At 53.8% G+C, this 23,557-nt stretch overlaps 2 protein-coding genes across 10 annotated transcripts in view; one reads left to right on the top strand and one right to left on the bottom strand.

Annotated features, from left to right (window-relative positions):
- SNPH (syntaphilin) overlaps positions 1–3,690 on the top strand; it is a 34,821-nt gene extending 31,131 nt beyond the window's left edge. For all 5 annotated transcript variants that reach the window (XM_045084003.1, XM_004746757.3, XM_013053442.2 and 2 more), the window contains one exon: positions 566–3,690. In XM_045084003.1, the coding sequence (XP_044939938.1) occupies positions 566–1,739 (1,174 nt within the window). In that variant the 3' untranslated portion in view covers positions 1,740–3,690. The remainder of the gene's footprint in view (positions 1–565) is intronic.
- A 1,102-nt stretch (positions 3,691–4,792) lies between these two features.
- Positions 4,793–22,736, bottom strand: SDCBP2 (syndecan binding protein 2). 5 transcript variants are annotated; one of them, XM_004746745.3, is made up of 10 exons: positions 22,396–22,736; positions 18,858–19,000; positions 14,897–14,968; positions 14,183–14,237; positions 13,362–13,462; positions 8,841–8,999; positions 8,123–8,298; positions 7,875–8,046; positions 6,143–6,234; positions 5,011–5,917 (listed from the first exon to the last, which is right to left on the bottom strand). In XM_004746745.3, exons 2-10 carry the CDS (start codon positions 18,924–18,926, stop codon positions 5,863–5,865), a joined length of 951 nt encoding a protein of 316 aa, XP_004746802.2. In that variant the 5' UTR covers positions 18,927–19,000; positions 22,396–22,736; the 3' UTR covers positions 5,011–5,862. The 5 variants fall into 5 exon arrangements, with proteins under 5 accessions (XP_044939940.1, XP_004746802.2, XP_004746803.2 ...); XM_045084005.1 differs by lacking the exons at positions 5,011–5,917; positions 18,858–19,000; positions 22,396–22,736 and adding exons at positions 4,793–4,874; positions 18,062–18,618; XM_004746746.3 differs by lacking the exon at positions 18,858–19,000 and having other exon boundaries at positions 22,396–22,735.
- Positions 22,737–23,557: the final 821 nt, after the last annotated feature.

Genomic DNA, 23,557 nt, shown 5'->3' with positions numbered 1-23,557 from the left:
CACCCCCGCACACACACACACACAGTGGCAGTAAGTTCTATCAGTAAAGCAGGGCAGCCTGCTGCCTCTCCCCCAGGGAGCGAGGGGGGTGACTCTGGTCAGGACCCCCCGTGGATAGTCCTCACTACCGGCTTTCGTAGGAGGCCATGTCCCTTCCCACGGAGGAGAAATTTTTTGTTTCGTTCTTACTGTCTTATGTTAAGATTTTTTAAATGGGTGTGTTTGGTTTCTATAGCAGTAGGCATCTGTTTATATGCTGGGCATCTTTCTTGTCTAATCTCTCCTGTAGGTAATGGATTTAAGTGGGGGCAGTCATCTGCATTTTGGCCTCCAGGGCTGGGGATGCAGAGGGGCCTGGACATTCCTTCCTCCCCACCCCGGCCCCGGGTGGCCCTTGGCCACCTCCCACCCCTCTGGAGCGAGAAGGAGGCACTGTCAGGCCTTCTGTGTCTAACTCTGGGCCGGGAGGCACAGGCCCTCTGTCCTTGGTGACAGCTCTTTCCTGCTTGTCCTTGGCGGCAGTGACAGGCCAGGCAGTGAGCATGTGTGTCCTCTCCGCTCCCAGGGACACGGAGATTGATGACCTGAAGACGCAGCTGTCGCGCATGCAGGAGGACTGGATCGAGGAGGAGTGCCACCGTGTGGAGGCGCAGCTGGCCCTGAAGGAGGCGCGCAAGGAGATCAAGCAGCTCAAGCAGGTCATCGACACCGTCAAGAACAACCTGATCGACAAGGACAAGGGGCTGCAGAAGTACTTCGTGGACATCAACATTCAGAACAAGAAGCTGGAGACGCTGCTGCACAGCATGGAAGTGGCCCAGAACGGCACGGCCAAGGACGACGGCGCTGGGGAGTCGGCCGGCGGGTCCCCCGCCCGCTCCCTCACCCGCAGCTCCACCTACACCAAGCTGAGTGACCCTGCTGTCTGCGGTGACCGGCCCCCCGGCGACCACCCTGGGGCCTCTGCAGAGGATGGGGCTGACAGCGGCTTCGCGGGGACCGAGGACACACTGAGCCGGACGGACGCGCTGGAGGCCAGCAGCCTGCTGTCATCCGGGGTGGACTGCGGCCCCGAGGAGGGCTCGTTGCACAGCAGCTTCGGCCTGGGCCCCCGCTTCCCTGCCAGCAACACCTACGAGAAGCTTCTGTGTGGCCTGGAGGCCGGCGTGCAGGTCAGCTGCATGCAGGAGCGCGCCATCCAGACGGACTTCGTGCAGTACCAGCCAGACCTGGACGCCATCCTGGAGAAAGTGACCCAGGCCCAGGTCTGCGGAGCAGTCCCTGAATCAGGGGACAGGGGCCCAGAGCTGGAGCCCCAACCCCCAGGGCCCAAAGACTGCAACTCCGCCGTGGTGGTGATGGTGGGGGACGAGCTAGAGGCCCCAGAGCCCATCACCCGGGGGCCGAGCCCACACCGGCCCGGTGCCAACCCCAGCCCAGGCCCATCGGTGAGTGTGGCATGCCCCGTGGAAGAGGAGGAGGAGGCGGCTGCTGAGAAGGAACCCAAGAGCTACTGGAGTCGCCACTACATCGTGGATCTGCTGGCCGTGGTAGTACCGGCCGTGCCCACGGTGGCCTGGCTGTGCCGCTCCCAGCGCCGCCAGGGCCAGCCCATTTACAACATCAGCTCCCTGCTGCGGGGCTGCTGCACTGTGGCCTTGCACTCCATCCGCAGGATCAGCTGCCGCTCGCTGGGCCAGCAGGGTCCAAGCCAGGCGGCCAGCAGCTCCCAGCTGTGAGCGTGTGCGGCCCTGGCCAGCGGCTCTGACGGCCTGACCAATGATCGTAGGGGTGCCGCTCTCCTCCTGCTCACGCCCTGGGGGCCTCAGCTGCTTGATTTAGTTTTGGGTAGGGGATGTGAACAGTGTCAGGGCTGGGAGTCAGGGTTGGGGGAAGGCACCCCAAACTGTGATAGGAGACAAGGGAAGAAAGACCAAAGGCAGAGAGGCACACGGAAGGGACACGTTGCAGAGAGAGGAGGTGGGGAGGTCCCCCAACCCAGCCCTGTCCACCTGGACCTTCACACAGGGCCGCCCGCCCCTGCCCAGAAGTCTCTGGGGTGTTGATGTGGGGAGGCTGGGCCTGAGGTGCCCAGGGGAGCCTCCCCACCCCTACCCCGGGTCCCATCCCATTGCTGCCCATCCAAGCCTCCTCCCCAGCCACCCCCTGCCCTCAGTCCAGCCTTCTGGGCCAGTATTACCTCCTTCTGTGGAGGCAGCTGCTGCCCAGAGTACACGCTACCTGCCCAGGACTCTCAGCAGGGTCTGCAACCCCTGGGCCCCAGCTGCAGTTCTAGCATCTTCCAGCTGCTCCCCGCTCTGGGATTCGGAAGTGTAGTCGGGCCACAGGCATGGGCCGGTGGAAAGACGGTGATGGGCAAGAGGTGGCAGAGTGCAGTGTGGCTTCTGTGTCTGTCTGTCCGAGCCCTTCCCCAGGCTCTGTTTCCCTCTCCACGCTCCTGGCTATGTCAGATCGTTCTTCCTGTGAGAGCTGAGCCAGACAGGCTAGTGCTGGGGCTGGAGCCTCTGCCGGCCCGAGAGGAGGAGGCAGGGGCTGGCAGTTCAGGGGCACTCCTCCAGCCTTCTGAGACAAGGTCCTACAGTCTGGCAGGTGGGCTGGACTCGGCAATCCTCCGCTGGTTTGAGAAGCCAGAGGCCATGATGGCCCCTGAAGCTCAGCCTGAGTTTCACAGGGGGCCTCAGGCCCAGCTTACACTTTGCACTATGTTCACTTTGGGGCTTGGCTCTCATGCGCCCCAGCATCTCCACTGAGGGGCTGCTTGCATTCTAGTGAGGGCTCCTAAACTTAGACCTAGCTGCCTCTGGAGAAAAGCCAGCATGATGGACGGCAGGACGGGATATGGAAGCCATGATGTCTGTCCAGGCCAAAGCAGGGCACCCGGGTCATCTCCCAGGCAAGGACGGAACAGGGCAGGCCGGAGCCCTGTGGCCTCCCTGCTCACAGCCTGAGGCCACTTGGCCTGGGAAGCTTCACTGTCCCCCCTCCTTCCCTGTCCCCCAGCAAAGCTGCTGACCTTTTGGGTCCCCCAGCAAAGCTGCTGACCTTTTACCACCACTATTATTTGATAAAGTGAACCTGCTCCTTCTCCCCTGTGGGGCCTATACCCGTCCGGTGGCCCCTCCCACTCTTCAGAGATTAGGCCCCACGTGGGGGGCGGGGGGCGCTGGCGGGACCCTGTATCTTACTCATTCCTCTGGCCCTGGGACCACTGTGGTTCTCTGCCAAGGTTGCTCACCCGTCTCCGCTGCTCCCACAGCCACCGCCTGAGTTGGGGGCTCTGCCTTTCTTCTCTGCACCCTCCAATCAAAGGGGGGGCCCTGCATGCACTGGGAGTGGGCAGCCAGCTCAGCCATGGGGCCCGCAGCCCCCTCTGCCACACGCTTTGTGCCTCCAAAGCCTCCTTCCCCTGGCTGGGGCCTCAGACCACCTGTCCTTTGCAGAGCACCACCACCCCAGCCGAAGCGCACCTGAAGTCCTGGGGCCTGGCTGGGGCTGCCCCACAGACGCTGGGGTTGTGCCATGGAGGGGCCGTGGACACACCCAATCTAAAGCCAAGCCGGGCCTGGCCGTGGACCCTGCCTCTCGTGCTGTGCACTCACGGAGCTGCGTAGCGTCTCCTTAGAAATAGTCCAAGCTTTGCCGAGAAAATAAATGTCTGACTATATTTGACAACATGAAATCTATATATTTTTCACACTGGAATTCAGTCAAGCCACATAGCCCCTCTGCTCCTGTCTGTGTCTTGCTCTCTGTGGCCTTCCTGTCGTGTCTCGTGTTTCAGTGGTCGGGGCCGTAGTCCACTGGGTCCCACCGGAGGTCCCAGTGAAGGGCCGCGCCAGAAGTGAGTGGCGCCGCCGCTCAGGGTTGCGGAGCCCTCGCCCACAACGTCAAGGCTCTTCTCTCTTGGGGCCCTCAACGGGCATTTCTTTCTCGTGTCAGTGGAGGCGGTGGCTCTGCACCCAGCCCCAGGATGGACCCCGAGAGCATGCCGGCTGGCGGCCCTGGTCCAGCCCTCCATGTGCCCATGCGTGTGCTCAGTGTCTGCATCTATGCAAAGGGGGCAGGGCGGCGCCCAAGGCTCAGAGCAAACGGGGAAGCACAGCGGCCTGCTGGCTCGGGCTCCGGCCCCAGCACCGCGGGGCACTGAGTGTGGGGCAGGAGTGCAAGGCCAAGGCCGGGGGACTGCCCCCCTCCGGTGCTCCTCCTCCAAAGCTCCCCTTTTTCCTTCTTGCTTCATATCTCCTCCTGCTGAGCTCTGGCCTTGCCCTCCTGCCCTCGGCTCCTGGAGCAGAAATTGTCGGGGGGGCGGGGGCCTCCCTCCACCGTCTGGCCTTGGGCTGGGGCTGATTCCCTCCCACAGGACATTTCCCCAGGAAGCACCTGCTGAACTGCTGGTCCCTTGGAGCCCAGGGGGCCGGAAGTGGCTTCTGCTCAGTCATAGGGCCTGGGTCTGGGCCTTCCTGCTGCTCCTCTGGCTCTGGGCTCAGGCAGGAATCAAAGCATGGGCTAGGACTCTGCACACAGAGCTGGCCTCCTGCGGAGTTTATTCTGAGCATCTCCCAAGGGGAGAACTTAGCTTTTCACTGACCAGGCTTCCCAGGCACTGTTAGCAATGGGGCATCTGACAGCGCCTGGGGAGGAGCAGCCCCGCCGATGTTCTGGGGCCTACCAGAGGCCTGAGCCCGGGGAACTCCTGACCCCATTCTCTAGCCCAGGGGGACAGTACCAACAAGTCACAGCACACTCCCCCATTCAGCCATCCCCTCGATGGAGAAGTCGGGGGGGTATGGGAAAGGGGGAAGTGGCGAGGGTCTTCATTTTGTCTCCTTTGTCCTGTTCAGACAGAGTTGTACCTGCAGCAGACAGCTCTGAATTAAAGCATGAAAACACAGCAAGCCCCTTGGCCTGTTTTCTTTACACGGTGTTTCCCTGCCCGCACCCCCGAGGAGGGATGCAAGGGGCTCAAACCATCCCTACCAAGTTGGGAGGCACAGTGGACACACAGGGAAGGGCTGAGGGGAAAGAGCTCCCTTCTGAGGTAGAGGGAACCAGAGAGCCGCGTGCTGGCTCAGCACCGCCGTGTGCCTATCGCAGCATGGGATGGTCACTCCCGTCCTGGGTCCCACAAAGGATCTAGGATCTAGAAGGGCCTCCCCTGCACCCTCCCAACCCCCCGGCAAGGGTCAGCCTTCCAGTGCACCGCAGGCCCTCCTGCACCCCTGAAGTGGGCCTCCTGTCCACCCCACAGATGTGGAAGGAGGCCGACATGGCTCCCCCTCTCCAGTCACTGCCACCTCAGGACTGGCCAAATCTCTGCTCTCAGAGACCATTTTTCACCTCTGCTTAGAAGAAAACCAGGCCTGGCATGTCATGGGACCAAGGATTCTGGAATTTTCAATTACTTTTGAAGAGGGCTTGTATTTAAAATCCCATCTATTCAAAAGCAGTGGTACTATGTACAGTTTGTGACACACAGCAAGCCAAGAGGGAAAAAAAAAAGTAACAAAGAATGAAGTTGTGTTCTCTCAAAATGTGAAACTGTTTTGCTGGTAGAGGCAGCAAAAATCTTACAAGGGACCCAGTGGCAACTTTAACAAGTGTTTGGCCAGCCTGCCTACGTGCCCCGCATTTCAACCGGCACAGGGAGTCACTGCCTATGGGACCTTGTGCAGCTCCCAGCCGGAGGCCCTGAGGGGGCCTGTGCCTCAGTGGCTGCCCACCCGGAAGGTGCCCCCTCAGGACAGCCCTGGCGTGGCAGCCGGCCTCCCCCCGGCATCTAGGACTCGCCCTTTCCTGCAGGAGGGTGGGAGGCTAGGACGGCTGAGCTTCTCTCTCCCGGCTTCAGACGGCGGGGATCGAGTGGTCCATGGTGTGGTGCAGCAGGGTGGGGGACAACCTAGATACAGCAACAGGGACAGTCGCCAAAAACCGGCAGGAGGTGCCCCTCCTCCCAGCCAGCCAGGGCATCCCCCACAGGGCCTTCATTTCCATTTCTAAGACACTTAGGGCTCACACTGGGAGCCATCAGCCACCAGGAAGGGAGGACACTGAGCCCAGTGTGCGCTCTCCTGGCTTTGTTGGTGGGGGGGTGAGGGGGAAAGCAGGAGGGGGACAGCCTTACTTTTTGACCATGTGCTCGTAGATCACGGTGGGGATGACGGTCAAGGTGACAACATTCCCGGCCATGGCCAGAATCTCTGTGACCTCTTTGTCCTGGAGAGGAGGTGAGTGACCAGTCACCCTGCAGCCAGGGGTGACTCTGAGGTCCCTCTGCAGTGGGGGGGGGGTGACTCTGAGGCCCCTCTGCACTGGGGGGGGCAGGAGGGGGGGTCAGCAAGGCCCTAGCTAAAGGACCCTGCTGCCATCAGGTGAGGGTCCCAGGCAAACACCAGGCGAAGACTTGTTTGAGCAAGAATGCAAGGCCCCGGACCAGGTCTCTGCGGTAAAGATGAGTACGCTCCCCACCCCCAAAGGCCAGTGTGTGGGAGTCAGTCACACACAGGCTCTGGTCCCAAAGCACAAGAAAATTACCCTTCCGTGGGGGCCGTCAGGTGCATGACCCAGCCACTGGGCTCCTGTTGGCCGGCCAGCCGAGCAGACCCTTCACGGGCCTTCATCTTATACCTTGTTGCCCAGTAACACAAGGAAGGTCTGTGGATGCCATTCAGACCATGGAGAGAACAAGAAAGGACAAAGCTCTAAAAGTGGGCCAAGCGGACCAAACTCTGAAGCATGGCCACAGAAGAGCTTCCGGCCCTTCCTCAGAGACAGAGCGACTGATCACAGACATCTAACTTGGTCACGCGCTCAGCCATTGTGGGATGAGAGGCGAGGATGTGCTAGTGGGACTAGTGACAGCCACAGGGTGGAAACGGATCTGCTTTCAGGAGACAAAACCATCTCAAAAAGCACAGCTACATGGAGCCATCCAGGAAAGGGAGAACCCGAGTCTTCAGAGCCTCTGAGCACCACGGTTTGCCAGGGTAACTGGCAAGTTCCTCACGAAGCCGCGAGCCTTTGGGGAGGGAGGGTCTGCCACACATGGTAGTGGAGACTGTCCAGCACAGGAAGCAGAGATGGGACAGGAATGGCTTGGTGACGGCCCTTGAGAGGGTGGGGTACTGGCTTAGATCCATGCCACCTGCAGAGCGGGAGGCCACTGCCCAGGCCGCTTCAGCCAGGGGAGACCCACAGTTCGGAAGGCAGGAGGGGACAGCATCCTCCCTCTCAGTCACAGCCGCGATGGAGGACCACTCACGGTCCGGGTGGCAGCAAGTCAGCATCAAGCCCTTTTCACTTGTTCAGGAACAAAAAGCCACATGACTCATCATCCCCGGTCCCTGAAGGTGCCCACCCCTCGGGCAGCATCCACTAGACCCTGGACCCCTTGCTCCTTCTTGCTTTTTAAAGATAAAACTCACCACACACACACCCCCTCCAAAGATGAACAGAGGCCAGAAGTGTGTTTCTGAGCAGCAATTTTCAAAAATCTTCTTATTACGGGGAATGTGAGCCAGTATCACGGGAGAGGGAGGAGGGAGGAGGGAGGTATCTGCGCAGCCAGCAGCCCCCTCCCCAGGCGCCCCGTCCTGGCAGCACTCCCCCTCACCCCCACCCCACCGCTCCTCTGACCCCACAGATCCTCTGGCTGCCAGGCAATAGCTTGTATTTACTGAGCACTTCCCATGGGCTTGGCCCTGTGCTCAGAGCTCTACCTCCCTCATCTCAGAGAACCCTCTCAGCAACTGGAGGAGGAGGGCCTCGGGCTTAGAGAGGGACAGCAGCCCGCCCGCAGGCACGAACCTGCCCTCCGTGCAGCCAGCTCTCAGCCCCTGCAGCTCCCGCCGGCCTACCTTCAGCCCGACGACGTTCTGCCCGTTCACCTCACACACGGCGTGGTTGGTGAGGAGCCCGTTGTGGGCCGCAGAACTCCCTTTGACCACAGAGACCACCTTTTCCTTCTTGAGGACAAAGCCAATGTGGCCCACGCTGTCCTTGTGCATGGTGACCGTCCGCTGGAAGGGCCTGGTGGGGAGAGACAGTGAGCTGGGCCAGGACGTGGCTGGAGGCAGAGAGGGAGGCTGGGGGCCTGGCTACCCACCTGTCCCGAACGACCATGATGATTTTCTCGGCCGACGCCCTCTTCAGCACCCGGTGGGCTCTATCCGTGCTCCACCCGGCACAGTCACGCCCGTCAACCTGCAGGATCTGATCCCCGAAGCGCAGCCCCACAAGAGACGCAGGGCTGTGGGCCTTCACCAGCTGCACAAAGAGCCCCTGGAGGAGGAAGGACCCTGACGTCAGCTGCGCAGCCCACTCTGAACCCAGGTCCCTCCTGCCGCTGTTCTCCTGATGGTCTAGGAGCTACAGCTCTGTGCAGACAGGACAGGGGTTACCCCATTTGCCTGGGGAGGAAACGCTCCAGGCCACATAGCCAGGGAGCAGCTGAGTCAGGCTCTCAACACTAGCTGGCGGCTACATCCCCAGCCCCTGGACTGCCTAGCTTCTTACGATGGCATTAGCACCCCTGGCTTCCCCTGTCTACAGACAGCTGCCTGGAGCCCAGAACCCTCTGGAGCAGTAGGAACCCAGAGGGGGTAGGTGGAGGGTCCCTGCTGCTAAAACCCAGCACCAGCCCTGAGGCCTTGGGGGACAGAGGTGGAGAGGAGGAAACTGAGCCCGAGGTTTGGTAGGCCTCAGCTCCCCTGCCTGGTCTGCACCTTCCTTACTGTGGACAAGGCCCACTTTGCCCCCTCCCAGACTGTGGCGGATGCGTGGGGGGGATGCCCCCACCTCTCCTGCCCAGCCCCCAGCCTTACCTGGTCAATAGCCTTCAGCCGCAGCCCTGTCTTGCCATGCTCGTCCTTGCACAGGTGGATCTCACGTACCCCAGGCTTGATCTCCGCACGCCGTGTGCCAAGGCTGTTCCCAGATAGTGGTGCCACCAACTGGCCTGGTGAGGGGCCAGAGCTCACTGTCTGCAGACACCAGGGTGGGGTCAGGTGGCCTCTGGGGCCTCATCAGGATGGAAAAAGAAGAATGTAGTCCCTGGGCCCTATCCCATCCCCAAACTAACCTCTTCTCTGCAGGGGCTGCTAGGGGACATGGCTCCATGAAGCCACTAGGAGGCATCAAAGTCTGTGCCCCTGAAAATCAGCAGGAAAATGAGGACAGAGAGAGGATGGGTATACAGAAAAGCGACCCTCATTTTGCAAGGCACACTGGGATCAGGAGAAGACCATTTTAAAACCCAACTAAAAATACAACAAAAATTTTCAGCAAATGAGGAGCAATCAGGGGGAGAAAGGACTTGATTTTTGCCTTGAAAAAAAAATGTTAGCAAGAAGTATAAAAATAATGCTTTCCCCCGGACTAAAGCCCAGAACAAGTCAGGATATCACTCTCACCACTACTATTAAATACAGTACTGGAATAACTAGCCAGAGCAATATGGCACGAAAAGGAAATAAAAGGCGTACGGATTGGAAAAGAAATATTTGCAGATGATGTGATAATCTAACAGGAAATTCTGAGGAATCTATAAACTCCTAAAACTAATAAGCGAGTTCAGCAAGGTCACAGGACACAAGATCAACACACAAAAACCAACTACACTTTTTATACACGAACAGCATGCACATGGAAACTGAAATTAAAAGTACACTACCAACTATAATCACTCAAAAATAAAAAATAGGAGTAAGTCTAAAAACCCATATGTAGGAATTGTATACTGAAAACAAAAACCAAAAAATGACTGATAAAAGATATCAAAGAAGATCTAAATAAATGGAAAGGTATTTTCTATTCATGGATTAGAAAAACATAGTGAAGCCCTCAATTGTCCTCAAACTGATATAAAGATTAAAGGTAGGGGCACCTGGGTGGCTCCGTGGGTTAAGCCTCTGCCTTCAGCTCAGGTCATGATCTCAGGGTCCTGGGATGGAGCCCCACGTCAGGCTCCCTGCTCAGCAGGGAACCTGCTTTCCCCTCTCCCTCTGCCTGCCTCTCTGCCACTTGTGATCGCTGTCTGTCAAATAAATAAATAAAATCTTCAAAAAATAATAAAAAATAAAATGAAATAAAAGATTAAATGTAATTTCTATCAAAATCTTCACAAGATTTTTGCAGATGTAGGCAAGGTTAATCTAAACTTTATATGAAAAGACAAAGAAACTAGACTAACTAAAGCTATTTTTTGACAAAAGAATAAAGCAGGAGGAATCATTCCACCAAATTTAAAGACTTATTATTTAGCTACAGTTTAGTAACAGTGGCGAGACAGACACATGGATCAATGGAATAGGACAAAGACTCCAAAAGTAGCCTCACAAAAGTAGGGCCAACTGCTTTTTAATAGAAGTGCCAGAGCAGTTCGATGGAAAAGAAATAGTCTTTTTGACTAAGGGCATGGGAGCAGTTGAACATCCACAGATAAAAATATGAAACTTGACCTAAGCTTCACCCTATACAAAAATTAACTCAAACTTCATCACAAATTTTTTTTCAAATTTTATTTATTTACTTGACAGAGCAAGAGAGAGAGCAGAAGCAGGGGGAGCAGCAGGCAGAAGGAGAAGCAAGTTCCCCACTGAGCAGGGAGCCCAATGCGGGACTCAATCCCAGAACCCTGGGATCATGACCTGAGCCAAAGGCAGAGGCTTAACTGAGCCACCCAGGTGCCCCTCATCATAAATGTACATGTAAAACCTGGGGTGCCTGCATGGCTCAGTCAGTTAAACATGTGACTCAGTTTTGACTCAGGTCATGATCTCAGGGTCCTGGAATCAAGACTTGCAACGGGGTTGGCTGGAGATTCTCTCCCTCTCCCTCTGTTCTCCCCCTGCTTGCTCTGTCTCTCTCTAAAACAAATAAAATCTTTCAAAAAATGTAAAACATAGAACTATAATGGTTTTAGATGAAGATAAGGGAGAAAATCTTCAGTATCTGGTGCTTGGTGTAAATGTCTTTAGACAGGACAGCAAAGCCCCATCCACAAAAGAAAAAGATCCATGAATTGAACCTCATCACAACTAAAAATTTTGCTCACACTTGGGAGAAAATTTTTACAAGCAACCTATCTAAGGACTCTAGAATAAAGAACTCTAAAAATTTGACTTAAGGGGCTCTGGGTGGCTCAGTCATTAAGCATCTGCCTTCAGCTCAGGTTATGATCCCAGGGTCCTAGGATCAAGTCCCGCATCAGGCTCCCTGCTCAACGGGAAGCCTGTTTCTCCTTCTCTAGTTCCCCCTGCTTGTATTCCCTCTCTCTGTCATAAATAAATAAAATCTTAAAAAAAAAAACTTGACTTAAAAAAAATATATCCATTGAGAAGATGAACAAAACGTATGAAGAGCATTTTACTGAGGAGAATTTACAGCTGGCAAACAGCACATGACAAGACACTGAGCATCACCAGCCACTGGGGAAATGCAGACTCAGCCCGTGAAGACACGTCACTCCACACCCATCACAATGGCAAACATTAAAGAGAAGCTGGCAAGGATGGGGAGGAACTGGAGCTGCAGGTGTCACCGGCAGGAAAATAACATGGTAGAGCCACTCTTAAAAGAGTTTGCCAGTATCTTTTTAAAATTCAAAATATGCATTTCTCTTACAACCTAGCAACTGCACTCTTGGACATTTATCCCGGAGAAATGAAAACTTACGTCCGTACAAAAAAACGGTACACAAATACCCATAATAACTCAGTTTGTAATAGCCCCAAACTGGAAACAACTAAAATGACCCTCAATGGGTTAAACAGAACTCTGCACATCCATACCATGGACTATTAATAACACAATGGGATGAGCCAGGGGAGGGGGCGGGAGGTGGGGAGAACAGGTGAGGGGGACTAAGCACACACGTGCCTCGACAGGCTCCGGGTGATGTATGCAAGTGCGGATCACTGCACTGTACTGAACTAACATAACACTGTAGTTAACTATACTGCAATTAAAATAAAATGAAACAAAAATAAACAAATAACAAATAAATATAGAAAATGGGATGAGCTACTAATATAGTGAACAACCTGGAAAAAATTCAAGGGCATTATGCTGAGTGGAGAAAGCCCATCTGAAAACACTATATGATCCCAGGAAGGTAACATTCGGAAACACAAGAGTGGAGGCAGAAGACAGGCTAGTGGTGGCCAGGGGGTTAGGGAAGGTGAGGGGAAGAGGGTGCACATGATCACAAGGGACCAGCCCGAGGGAGACCTCTGTGGTGACGAAATTGCACTGGTACCTATGTGGGTCTATCTCTGCAGGTGACAAAGTGACACACAACTACAGACACTCACTGGACCAATGCAAAATGCCCGCTTTCTTTATCCTACAGTTACGCCACCGCTTCCCCATTAGCCCTGGGAAAGCTGGGTGAGGGCAGTCTTCTGCACTCTTCTCTGTACTATCTTTGTGACTTCCCATGAATCTGATTATTTAAAAATAAAAAGTTAAGCATAACATTTTTAATTATAAAAATGAATTCATCTGTCATGTTTTTATCAATATTTAGGTGAAAGGCACTCACGTCCTCATTATTGGAACAAGGAAGGATTCAGTCAAAGGCTTCCGAGTGAGGTATATACCACATGACTTTCTTGGCTTCTTGTCTGTATTTCACAGCATGACTATGGTGGGGGGGATCACTGTGGAGCAGCACTCCAGGGCCCCACACGTCCCTATCCTGGTTGACTTTCTCCTGTGAGCCCCTCATTGGCCCACGGCTGAGGCAGTTCTCATACTCACCCGCCTCACTTCATAAGACCATTGGTGGCTGGGTTCTGCCACCAATGTCCCACGTGGGGACAGGATGGCCAACCAGCCCACTGACCAACGGCCCAAGGAGATGCTGGAGGCAGGGGGTTTGAGTGGGGATGGGGGCTCTAAACAAACATCTTTTCAGGAGGGAACATTTCTTTCACTCCCCTGAGCTCTGGAGAGCTGGAGTCAAGCAAGCACAGTCATTTCACCCGGCGATCAGAGCTGGGTGGCAAGTTGCTCCCTGCCTCAGCTCTGCCGTCCATGCAACAGTTGTCAAGGCATGGGCAGCTCCTTCATTTGAAGTCTCCAAGCTTAGGTCGGGTTTAACGCCTTCCCTTTGCATCCAGCTGCCTAAAGCCAGAGGCCAAAGAGCAGGCAGGGGTCCTCTGTGCCCAAGTCTGCAGGAAACCCCAGCCCTTTTAATGATGGCTCAAAATGAAAAGTGCCATCAAGAAACAGCCCAGACATGCTGGGGAAGAGGAGAGTCTAGTCTGTTCATATGGCAACACCAAGAGGGAGGGAGAGTTGGCACATTCTGTGCCCACATTAGGCAAGAGACAAATACCTACGGTAGCACCTTCTGGAATCTGAAGCAGTTTCTGCTGGACTTCTTGGCTGGAGAGGGAAAGACCCATGTAATTTTCCAATTCTTCCAGGCTTGGGTACAAAACTGACAGGAAGGGAATGGAAGGGAGAGGAAAGGTGTTATTCAGGGGTGTGACCTTGGCCACACCTGCCTGGCTCCCATGTGCTCACTCATCTGTATCAGGAAACAGGGCCTAGGGATGTTGTTTACTCCTGAGAATGCAAGGGAACCCTTGCTGGTGATGGGGGTTCTCTCTTCAGAAGGGCTGAGGGGCAGGGTTCTCCCCAGAAGCAGCCTGGGACACAGAATCCCTCCTGTGCTGCTGTGGTGTTCAACACCACAGACTATTTGGCACCAGGGAGACATCTGACACCAAGCCCAGGGCCGGTGCTGGGGTCATGAGGCCCTAGCTCCTAGGAAATCCAGGGGCTGGGGGGCTGCAGGGGCTGTAGGAGGCCAGTGTCTGACCCCAGGGCGGCTCCCAGGAGACTGCATGGCAAGGAGGGAAAGAGTGGGTCTGAGGTCAAATTAGCTGCCACAGGACCTGAATCCAGACTGCCACCAGCAACTCAAGGGACCACCACAAACATCTTTGGTTTCCTCACTTGGCCTCAGAAGGTAGCTCCAAAGGGGACTTAGTGCTCTTACTCAGCCACAGTTTTCTCAGGCTCCCTCTCAAAGTGTTCTGCTGAGGGTAAAATGTTCAGGAAGCCCACAGCACAGGGGCAGGCAAGAGACTGCTTGGAAGTGGCCACAAGAGGTCACTGTCGGTCAGGAGCACCCCACCCCCGCTGGCTCACTCACCTGAAGACTGGGAGACTGGCAGGGCAGGCATCCTGGATGCAGCTCTGGCCTGGGCCTGGGGAGAGGTGGGAAGCGCTGGTCATCTGTGCCCAGGACCCCCAGAACTCTTGGAGCCCGGGGCTCCCTGAGGCTGGGAGTCAGGGCCTTAGTTATGCTGGCAGCCTAAGGTGGGGTATACATGAAACTTGGGGGTGTAAATGTGGTCTCTGTACATGTCCACGTTTCTGGGGAAGGTTCTCCCCATAGCCTACAACCCACCATTGTCATGACCCACTTACTACCTGAGGCAGCCAGAGCACTGAGGCCTACCTCCCAGTGAAATTCTCGATCAAAAAGTCCCAAATTCTCAAAACCCACTGGAACCACAGGTGGATGGAAGGAAGAAGGAGCTTCTGGGGATGAGCAGGCCAAAAGCCATCCCCATCGGACTTACTCTGGAAGCCTGTCTACAGTGGAGTCTACCTGAACTGGGATGGAGGAAGCGCTAGGAAGCACAAAAGGCCTGTCTGCAGCTGTTTGGGCTTCTCCATTCCTGCTCTAACTCCACTGCCTTAGCCTCTGGACGTCTGTCCACCAGCAGGTCCTGCAGAGGTGACCTGCATGGCCAGGGACCCAGCACCCAGCACCTTCCAAGACAAGCCTCCCTTACCTATCCTGGGGCAATCACAAAGTCCCCACGAGGGGACCTAGGCTCACACATGCCTAGTGGCTTACCTGAATAGCTTGGTCCATCTTCAGGTCCTCCAGAGATGGGTACAGGGTGGACATGGCACCTCCTTGGAACACCTACAGGGCACAGAGGGTGAGGAGTGGTGAGGGGTGAGAGGAAGTGTGGATGTCTGCCTCCCCCCACCATGTGTGCCACTCAGGATTCTCGGGATGAGAAATAAATCAGGAAGGTATCCTCTGCATTTTGGAGATGGGGGAGTGGAGTTTGAACCCAAGTCTGATTTATTCCCAAGCCCACCCTTGCAAAATTCCATCCCATCTGTTCAGCTGATTCTGGGCTTTAGACCATGGACCCAGGGGACCACCCAGGACATGCTGGCTGGGAGGAGCAGGGCTAGGGATCAAGTCCTTCCCTGCCATGTTTCAAAGGCCAGATGGAGGGATGCCTGGGTGGCTCAGCTGATTAAGTATCTGCCTTTGGCTCAGATCATGATCCCAGGGTCCTGGGACTGAGTCCCTCATCAGGCTCCCTGCTCAGCCATGAGGGGTGGGGGGAGGGGTGCTGCTTCTCCCTCTGCCTGCTGCTCCCCGTACTTGTGCTCTCTCTCAAATAAGTAAAGTCCTTTAAAAAAATTTTTTTTCGAAGTTCAAACAGGCTTAAAAGTTCTGGTCACTCGAGACCCAAATCCAGCAGGTTCATAGTGAGCACCTGCTGCATACCTGGCCTTTGTTAGGGGTGTGTCCAGCATCAGCCCCCAACTACACAGAAGTCAGTCCGGTGTTAAGTAGGTGGGGTCTTCATTACAACAGAGAGGCAGCAGGACATTTAGAACCCCTCCCCCAGCTCCCACACCCCTGCTCACTTCTGGGTATTTGAGCTCCTACTGTATACCGCCCATTTCTAGCCTTGATCTTAGCCTAGGCTTCCACTCTTCTTGCAAAGCTCTGATCTTGTCAAATTCCTTGTCTTTGGTTTTGCATGTAGTCCACTAATTTGAAAGTATGAAGTATTCTGCAAGGTCAAATAAAACCTGTCTGCATCTGGCCTGTGAGCCACCAGCTCCAATCTCTGGAGGAATCAGAAGTCTGTGCAGGCCACCTTAGGGAAAGTGAGCTAGACACCGAGAGCAGAGGGGAGCCCCTGGGGACTCTAAGGGTGGGTGAGACATTGCAGGCTCCTGCAGAAGGGCTTACTGGCTGCCATCTGGAGAACGAGAGGAGGCAAGACCCTTTGGAGGATGTTGTAGTGCCTGGGGAGGGGTGGGAAGATGATGGAGGTCTGCACACAGCGTGGCAGCTAGGGGTGAGATGTGAGTGAGGAGGAACTTGATAGCAAGTTAGAAGGAATGGTGTACATGGGTAGAGGGGTGGTATCAAGGCAGCAGGTGAAGAGGAAAGAGAAGGAACAATGATGGATAAGGATGACCTTAGCCCCTGTGGGCCACTCAGGGGGGATACCCAGAGGATCTGGACCAGAGCAGGGCTGGAGTCCCATCTCCCCTGGTGCAGTCCGGTCAGTTCCCTGTGACCACCCTAGGGACCCCTTTCTTGTGTACACCTGCTCTGATGTCTTTCCACCTTCCCAGGATGGAAACAAGGACCAGAGGTCCCAAATGCATTTCATTCACCTCTCAAGTCTTGTTTTTTGGGGTTTTCCCAAATTTGAATTAGTGCCAGTATTTTAAAGCCTGCTAATAAAAAAAAATTCTTCACTTCTAACTTGTATTGAAAAAAAAAAAAGTCAAATTATTTGGCAGTGCAAGAGCAGGAATCATGCACAGCGACACCCAGTCCAGGCTGAGCTGCAGCCAGTCTCTTAGATGGGGCTGCCTGTGCTTTCCTGATTCCCAAAGTACCTGGCCAGAAATTTACATCACCTGCTTGGCTCCCGGAAGCAGGCAGCTCCAGATCCTTGTCCTAGTCTGGTCTTTACTGCAGAAATGATCACCTCAAGAGGGCAGAGGTTGTCGCAGAGGGAGAGGAAGACTGGCTCTGACTTCCTTTAGACCAGCAGGGAGAGTAAACCTCTTTCTTTGCCTCTGAATTTCCCCACTGTGCACACATTCTGGGAGAATTTTCTCTTGCGACAGTCCTCAGCAGGTACCACCCGCCAAAAATAAGCCTTGTTACGAGGATGATGTATGAGGAGTATATGTGAAAATGAGAGGTCAGCTCTGCCCCACTTTTTCTACCACTGAAGCAGCACAGCAGTTGTATTTTTAGTGGTTACCCTCTAGGAGAACAAAACCAGAGATCCACTTCCTAGAAATCACTCCCAGGCCAGGACCACACAACACTTTCTCTGTATCTGGGATCTTCACCACCTTCACCTTCTGTGAGTCTCCACTCAGTTTCAGGCTCTGGGCAGCATTAGGAAATAGGCATTCACCTGCCTTTTAACATTTATGATTTAGTGGGGAATGGCTCCCAGTTAACAAATATGCTTAGTGCCTCGTTCAATCATCCATCTGTGCACTCACGTCATTTGAGTATCTACTGTGCACCAAGGACTAGTCACCTGGGTCATCTGCTTCTGGCACACCACCCCTCCGTGTGGGGTACTCTTTGAAGGTTTAGCTCAAATGCTATTTCTTGGGTTGCCTTTTTCAGGCTGTGGGACACCCCCCTGCTAGTTGGTCGGGTCTTCTTGTGTTCCTAACCCTGACTTGTGCTTTCTACTGTCTAGCTATTTATCATATCACATTATTGACATCTGGGTATTTTGTCATACCAGATCCCTCACCTCACAAGGGCAGGCAGGGGCTGTGTCCTGTTCACCACATTCTACGCCTCCTCACAATGGCAAACATGCATGGTGACAAAAAAGTTATTTGAGTAAAACAGTAATTTTCCAAGAACAGACTAGAAATTTCTGTGGGCATTTTTGGGTATCACGAGACTGAGGGGACATCAGTAACATTTAGGAAAGAGCAAACAGAGATCTGGACTTCCTGGAACGTGCAGAGCAGTCACTGCAACAAACTATCCTCCCAAACCTTTATGTGGGCATAAAGCCTGCTTGTACCGTTTCATATACAACTACAGTACTAACCTAGTTTTAATATGCCGTATGTTATCCAGACATGCAAATACCAGGTTAACCAAGGGAGGTTATGCTTTGTTTTGTTGGCCATTTTGGGAAATCAGTGTCAACACTTCTCTGTATCAGAATACACCCACGTGTGCCTGACTGTCATATTAATTCCACACCTGTACACAAACACTTATCCTTGGAGACGTCAAATACAAACTGTGGCAGAGTTCAGTTGAATGCTGTCTTCTCTTACATCCAAACATACTCATTTTGAGTTAGGTACAAACACGATCTGGTGTAATCCTGTTTCGGCTTTTGCAAAGTTAAGAGCGTGTTCTCCTACTATAAATTACTTTCATTGCTCGTGTTCCGTGTTCATAATAACCACTCGGCATCAGGCTGGTTCACCCACCGGGAACCACCATTCAGGACGAACCCGCTTTCTCCCTGCCAGCCTCAATCTTCTCGCTTTACGCAAGCAGGCACCAAGTCCATGCATGGGGAGCTGAGGAAAGCCCCACGAGTCGCTAGAGCCTGTTCTTCACCCCAGGCCTCAGTTTCCAAATCCGTCGCACTGCTGAAACTCTCCAAACTTCTCCCACTCTGACACACCCTCAGCTCCTAAACCGGGCGGAAGCGACGTCTACCAGTTGCTCGGGGCTACGACGCCTGCGCAGAGTCCCCACTGGGGCGCTAGGACGCGCTGCGGCATCTAGAACGCATGCGTCCTACCCACCCAGGCCAGCGCGCCGCTACGGGTGGCTCCCAGCTTGCCCCGCGGCCGCGGGATGAAAAATGGCGACTTCCTCGCTGGCTGGGTTGGTTACTGAATTGCTAGAATCCCCCCGGCCTCTCGCATTCTCCAGGTGGCCGTGGCTGGCGCCGGCACCCCCACAAACACAAAAAAGGGTCAGGTAAAGCAGCAGAGTAAGGGATGGGAAGGATCGATCGGGCCCCTTGTCCCCTCTTTACCCGACTGGAGGCCGCGCGCAGCTTTAAAGGAGCGAGTGTCCCCCCACGTCCCTGACTCCAGAGGACCATTTACGGCTTCCAGAGGAGGGAGGGTGCAGGTGATCCGTTCCCTGATGGCTGGTAAGATTCAGTTTCTAAGGCAGCTGTGGGAGGAAAGGAGAGTATAGACATGTCTGCTCTTCCCGCAGCCTGTTGCTGGAATAGAAGCCCCCTCACCCGCTAAGGCTTAAGCGCTTTCAGTTCCCGAGTAATTTCCCGCCCGTTGGGACATCACTGACCCTCCCACCAGGTATTTTTGCCTGGCCCCGACTTCTGACCAGGTGCTTAGCTGCAAGTGCCCCGCCCCCACTCTACGCAGGTTCACCCCGGGATCCCACCCAGAGTAGCTGAGTGATTGAGCCCTGCCACCCAGAGTAGGGGTTTTGTGCTTGGCCAGGCAGATCACTTCCCACATTAGAATCAGACCCACTGCTCTTATAAGGAATTCAGGCAGTTTGGCTTAGGGGGTGCAGGCTAAAGCAAAAGGCAACAAAAGGCTTAGGCAACCAGGAAAGGCTTTTGTAGGAGGGAAGGAGGAGGGTTCAAGGGAGTGGGTGCGGAATGTGCTACTGCAGGGATAGGGAGGCCCAGACCCAAGGGTCCAGCTGCCCTCCAGATCTTTACTACCTCCCAGGTTATTCAAACTGAGCTCATTTTTTCCTAGCATTGCTGCCCCTCTTCATCTGTCCTACCAAGTCCACCTCCTGGTCTGAGCCAGAAATCTGGGAGTTAACCTCAGCTCCTGCTCTTGAAGCCCTACGGAGCTCTTGTTCTCAGGATAAATCTCTAAAACTTCAACTTGGCATTCAGATGTCCATGACCTGACTCCTACTACCATCTGGAGTCACACCTCCTCACTTTTCCACACTTCATCCTGCATTTCATTCATTCCAGCCTGCCTGCTGACACTAGAACTCACACTCCTAGTTCATGCCTCCCTGTATTTTCAGGTTCCTGTCCCTCTGTCTTGAATGCCATTCACGCCTTCTCCTTCCCCTTTGTTCATCTGGTGAACTCCTGTTCCTTCAGTTCTAAGCTTTCCCCCCAAATCCCCACACCCCCACACACGGAATTAATCAAACCTCCCTTCTCTAGACCCCAGAACTGCATATTCACCTATTCATCATTCATTCTGCTAATGTTTACTAAGCACCTCTGTGAGCAAGGTCTTCTACATTCTCTGGGATTGGATTTCCTCTGTGCTGTTTTTGTTTGCCTGTTTCCCTCCCCAGTACTGAGCCCAGTGTCTGGCACACGGCAGGAGTCCAGTTACTCTTTCTTAAAGGAATGGGAAAGCAAGACACAGAGGGAAGAGAAAGCCCCCAAAAAAGTCCTTTGAAGAGAAACTCTGGGCCTAGAAAGGAGGGGGGGGGGAACCCCGCTGCTCTAATGAGGTGGATTAAAAGGCTTTTTCCTACAGTCTGACAATGAAAGAGTTCCTCAGCTCAGTGCTGGCTTCCTGCAATTAATTGGCTCCTGTGAAAGGAAAGTAACCCATCTCTCTCAAAGGAATTTTCCTTTCCCTGCACTTTACAGAATTTCCAACTCTGAACTTCTGTATTTTTTGATAACAGCAGTAATACCACCCACAACAATCCAGCAGTCGGGTCCTCGGAGATCAGCAGGGCTGAAAAGGGTCGTCCGCTCCCACCTTTGGGTTTTGGAATGAGAACACTCTCTTGGAACACCTTGTTCTAAATAGCTGAAACTATGGGACTCCTACTTGTTCCTGTGGACAACTCATCCATCCTTCAGAAGACAGTGTGTGGGGGAGGGAAGCGTGGGTTAGAGTGTCAGAGGAACAGCTCCTGGAAGGCCAGATTAGCCCAGGGATGTGGTGAGTTAGAAAGGAAGAGGCTGTTGCTAGGCAACCAGCATGTACCCCCCCCCTCCTCCTCAGGGCTGTACTGCCTGCTGGAGGAAAGCTGTGAACATCTTCGGGGGATGCAGATGCTCCCCAGTACAGGGCCCTAAGAGGCAAAGCAGGAGCAAGACCTGGGAGGCAGGCAGGACTGGGTTCAGGCTGCTGCCTCTAATTTGTGAGAGCAAGCATGGATGAGTCCCTTTTGGGTGTCATATCTCCCTTTGTGAGATGGGTAACAGTACTTGTATCACAGTTATCGTGAAGATTTAAAGATCCTTAAAAAGAGAGAAGATAAATACAGAAGGCACTTAGCACAGTATCAAGCACATAAAGGGTGTGCAGTCATCGTTAGCTATTCATTCAGGACATTTACTGAACACCTAGGTCCCTGTGCTGTTCTAGGTACTGAGGCAGTGAGCAAGAGGAAAATCCGTCTTTGAGGGTTTCTTTCTAGCTGGACAGGGAAGTGTGTCACAAGTCACAGAGAGAAAGATAAAGCAAGATGGAGGGTAGGGTGTCCAGATGTCCGCAAGGGCCTCACTGTGGGTGGGGAGTGACAAGGGACTTATGTAAAAGCCTAGAGGGGTAGGGCAGAGCATCAAAGCTGAGGGCATGGCCACTGCGGTGGCCCTGAGTTGGGGGTTCCTCTTGTTCAGAGACCATCTGGCTGGTGAGACTGGAGTCTTGTTCAGAGGGGGGGCCAGTGGTGAGGAAGTAGGAGAGGATGGGAGTGGGCCAGGTCTCCAGGGGGCTGTGGCCAGCATTTGGCATTTACTCTGCTGAGAGGGGAGCCCCTGGAGAACATTGAGCCACAGAGTGACCTGTTCCAACTTACATTTTAACAGGGCCACTTTGGCTAATATTGGAAGAACAGACCAGCAGGGCAAGGGTGGACACAGGGAGCCCCAGGGAGTATTGATGGTGGTGTGAGAATTGTTATTAGTTTGGAAATCAAGGCTGTAAAACAAAGAAAAACTCTAAAAACACAAACAGTTGTTTCCGTCAGTTCCAACTGCCCTGTGCAACGACCCAGTGCGTCTCCCCCGCGCACAGCTGCCTCGTCTGAAGCACCATTTCCTGAGGCCCCGTGGTGTGCGGGGCACAGACTGTCCCCCTTACTTCCATTAGTTTGTCCAGTGCCCCTGAATGTGTGGGGATGTGTCCAGTGTCCACACAAGGAAACCATTCCGAGTGAGGCCAAGCCACTGGCCCCATTCCCCAGCAGATTTCTTCTCGCCTACTTAGGGTAGTAGGCAGAAACCGTTGCAGGTGGAGACATAAGTAACAGAAATTGAGGAATATACTCTCCGCTCCCTGTGGAAGTCCACTCTGCCTGGCCTTCCAAAGGCCCCCCCTTCGATAAGCAGGATGTGGGCCGCATGTCCCGAGCCCTATCACAGGAGGTCCCAAGGAGCCTGCAGCCCCCATAATATCTGGATAAAGATCACTCAGCCCTCAAACCTGACCCAGGGCAGGCGTCAGAGAAGGAGACCCCTGTCCACACTGTTCCCCCCAGAGGGAGGCACCTTGAAAGAAAACTGCCTGGGAGCCTCCACAGGGATCAGGACCAGCCAATGGGCGTAAGAACAAACCTCACAGACCTCAGTCGTGGTCAGTACGGGCCCCAGCTCTTACCTGCCACCTGGGTGCTGCCTGGCGTCCTTTGTCAGCCACTGCCAAGAGTCTGTTCCCCTCCCTGGGAGCGGGTGCCCTTGTCCCAGCCAGGTTCCTGCTCTGGGAAGGGTGGTGCCCGCCCCCCAGTCAGCTGACTAACCCGGATGGATTTAGGTAAAGGCCCTGTGCGTGTATAAACAAAGCAAGTCACCGGGCCCAGAGGAGGGTTCGGGCCTTAGTCAAGATGTGGAGGTGGGGGTAGGGGCCCGCTGCCACTGGTGGGAGGGGTAGGAACCAAGACTTCTTGACCTTGAGGAAGTCCGATTTGGATTGGACATCAGTCCCGCTGAACGTGAGGACAGTTTGAGGGGGCATCCAGGGCCTTAAAAAAATGGCCATAACTTGTGACCCAGCATTCCCCCCTTTTATTTTTTTAATATGGAATGCCTTACGAATTCACATGTCATCTTTGTGCAGCGGCATTCTCCTGGTAATTTATTCCAGTAAACAAGTAGGCATTGAGGTCCTGGAGCCCATCACCGTGTTGCTTATAATAAGGAAATCTAGAAAGCACAAGCCCCAAGTCACTGGGGTCTGGCTAAACAAATCCTTATTTGTGGAAGATCACAAAGCTATTTGTGTCATTTCAGGAAAAACCGTGAGGAAAGGTTCCCAAGACGGTGAGCAAGATACTGAAAAGTCAGTATTGTGATTCTGCTCTTCTGTTTGGTTTTCATCTCTTGAAAAGTGGATATGTGTTGCAACCAGTTTGGGAGGATGTATACTGAAGTGTTGGAAGTCTGGGGGCACCTGGTGGCTTAGTCAGCTAAGTGTCCGACTTGCTTTCTGCCCAGGTTGTCATCTCAGGGTCATAGATCGAGCCCCCACGTTGGTTTCCACGCCTGGCATGGAGCCTCCTTAAGATTCTCCCTCTGCCTTGCCCTGCCTCAAAAAAATAAAATAAAATAAAATGCTGAAATTCTGGATGTGTGTTCCAAGGTAGTGGGGGGCGAGTTGGGTTGGGTTTGAAGTTAGTTTTTGCTTTTAGTGCTTATAATTTTTTCTAAGGGGGGAGCAAATTAAGCTTGTTTTAAAAAGGAGTTTAGATTGGTTTTCTCCAGGAAGAGGAATAAGGGGCTGTGTTCTGGGCCAGGAGGGGATTTGGTTATAGTACACTTTTTGA

Source organism: Mustela putorius, unplaced genomic scaffold (genome assembly GCF_011764305.1).
Source record: "Mustela putorius furo isolate JIRA1106 unplaced genomic scaffold, ASM1176430v1.1 tig00000743_pilon_pilon_pilon, whole genome shotgun sequence".
Classification (NCBI taxonomy): domain Eukaryota; kingdom Metazoa; phylum Chordata; class Mammalia; order Carnivora; family Mustelidae; genus Mustela; species Mustela putorius.
This window is presented reverse-complemented; position numbering and strand designations above follow the sequence as displayed.

What these genes read in the sequence shown, in the direction of transcription:
- SDCBP2 (XM_013053445.2), bottom strand. Translation starts at nt 18,154, where the DNA reads ATGAGTATGTTTGGATGTAAGAGAAGACAGCATTCAACTGAACTCTGC. An exon ending in GGATAAGTGTTTGTGTACAG is followed by an intron (nt 14,969 to 18,061) that starts GTGTGGAATTAA and finishes TGTGCCCTGTAG; the next exon opens with GTGTTCCAAGGAGGTGCCAT. An exon ending in GGCTGAAGGCTATTGACCAG is followed by an intron (nt 8,299 to 8,840) that starts GTAAGGCTGGGG and finishes TTCCTCCTCCAG; the next exon opens with GGGCTCTTTGTGCAGCTGGT.